We start from the raw sequence: 1,849 nt of genomic DNA, 5'->3' as shown, positions 1-1,849 counted from the left end.
CCATAATATCATACCATTACACCATACCATACCATAATATCATACCACACCATACCATTATACCATACCATAATATCATATCATTATACCATACCATACCATAATACCATAACAATATACCATACCATACCATGCCATACCATAATATAATACCATTATACCATACCATACCATACATACCATAATACCATACCATTATATGATACCATACCATAATACCATATCATTATACCATACCATACCATACCATAATATCATATCATTACACCATACCCTACCATAATATCATACCATTCCATACCATACCATACCATACCATACCATACCATAATATCATACCATTATACCATACCATACCATACCATACCATTATACCATACCATAATACCATACCGTTATACCATACCATACCATACTGTTACACCATACCATTATACCATACTATAATACCATACCATTATACCATACCATAATACCATACTATAATATCATACCATTACACCATACCATACCATAATATCATACCATACCATTATACCATACCATACCATAATATCATACCATTGTACCATACCTCACATACCATAATATCATACAATTATACCATACCATACCATACCATAATATCATACCATTATACCATACCATACCATAATACCATGCCATACCATTATACCATACCATACTAGGACATACTATACCTTAATATCATTCCATTATACCATACCATACTAGGACGGCTGTGGCTGAGTGGTTAGAGCAGTCGTCCTCCAATGCAAGAGTTGGGGGTTCGAATCCACCAGCAGTCACGTGCCGAAGTGTCCCTGGGCAAAACACTGAACCCCTCGTTGCCTCTGATGTGTGTCCCATCAGTGTATGAATGTGATAAAGCTCTGATTAGTCTCTTTAGATTGATTTGTTCAATTAGCTTTGTAGAGCTCTTGTAGAGTGCTGTATGAATTGGTAAATGAGGCACAGATTGTAGTGTAAAGCGCTTTGAGTATCTCGATAAGATAGAAAGGCGCTATATAAGTACAGTCCATTTACCATTTACTATAATACCATACCATAGCATTATACCATACCATACCATAATACCATACCATTATACCATAACATACATTACCAAACCAGCTTTATTTATAGAGCACTTTAAACACCCGCAGGACCAAAGTGCTGTACACAATAAAACAATCATACAGTCAGATAATAAAATGATTCAAATGATTAAAAGTCACAAAAAAAAAGTTGTACACATACAGTACAGTATAACTTCATGTTCATCTTTAATTGCTTATTTTCACCACATTTCCAGACTTTTCTTAGTTTGGAAACTGACGATAACAAGGGTAATAGTTTATACATCCCTGTTGAATTCCTTTGTGTCATTTAATCAAAAGGTCAACTTGTGGAAACATGAAGGCAACCCTCCTCACCTGTGAGCAGCAGCAGCAGGACGGCAGCTCTCAGGAGCCCGGTGCTCCATAGAGCCATGCTGGAGCCAAACCCCAAGACCCCTGTCTTTGTGATTCCAGTATTCAGTCCAAAACCAGGGATTCAGGAGCTGCAGATTAACCACAAGTCAGGAAGAAAGCATCTAAAAATCCCACCACCACCGACCCTTTTCGCTCCCTGCAGTCGCTATGTGTCATCTGAGCCCCTCGTCCCACTGCTGCAGCACACAGGGGACAAAACAAAGTCAGGCTCCGGAATTAGTGCCAGTTGTTATGAAACCAGAGAGTCACGGCCTTCGGATACGCCTCTAATTTATTTCAGTGACTTGTGAGCATAGAATCGATCAGATCAGTTTTAGTCTTTTAACATGAAAGCTCAAAAACAGCTTTTGCCT

The 1,849-nt window shown here is 38.2% G+C and overlaps 1 protein-coding gene across 1 annotated transcript in view; it reads right to left on the bottom strand.

The window, feature by feature from the left end:
• LOC119429102 (receptor activity-modifying protein 1-like) overlaps positions 1–1,494 on the bottom strand; it is a 23,370-nt gene extending 21,876 nt beyond the window's left edge. Inside the window, exon 1 of the mRNA XM_037696819.1 lies at positions 1,437–1,494. Within this exon, the coding sequence (XP_037552747.1) occupies positions 1,437–1,494 (58 nt within the window). The remainder of the gene's footprint in view (positions 1–1,436) is intronic.
• Between the last annotated feature and the right edge of the window lie 355 nt (positions 1,495–1,849).

The sequence above is a fragment of the Nematolebias whitei genome, chromosome 23 (assembly GCF_014905685.2).
Source record: "Nematolebias whitei isolate Nwh7 chromosome 23, NemWhi1, whole genome shotgun sequence".
Taxonomy (NCBI): domain Eukaryota; kingdom Metazoa; phylum Chordata; class Actinopteri; order Cyprinodontiformes; family Rivulidae; genus Nematolebias; species Nematolebias whitei.
The sequence above is the reverse complement of the archived record's forward strand: the minus strand, read 5'-3'. Positions and strand labels throughout refer to the sequence as shown.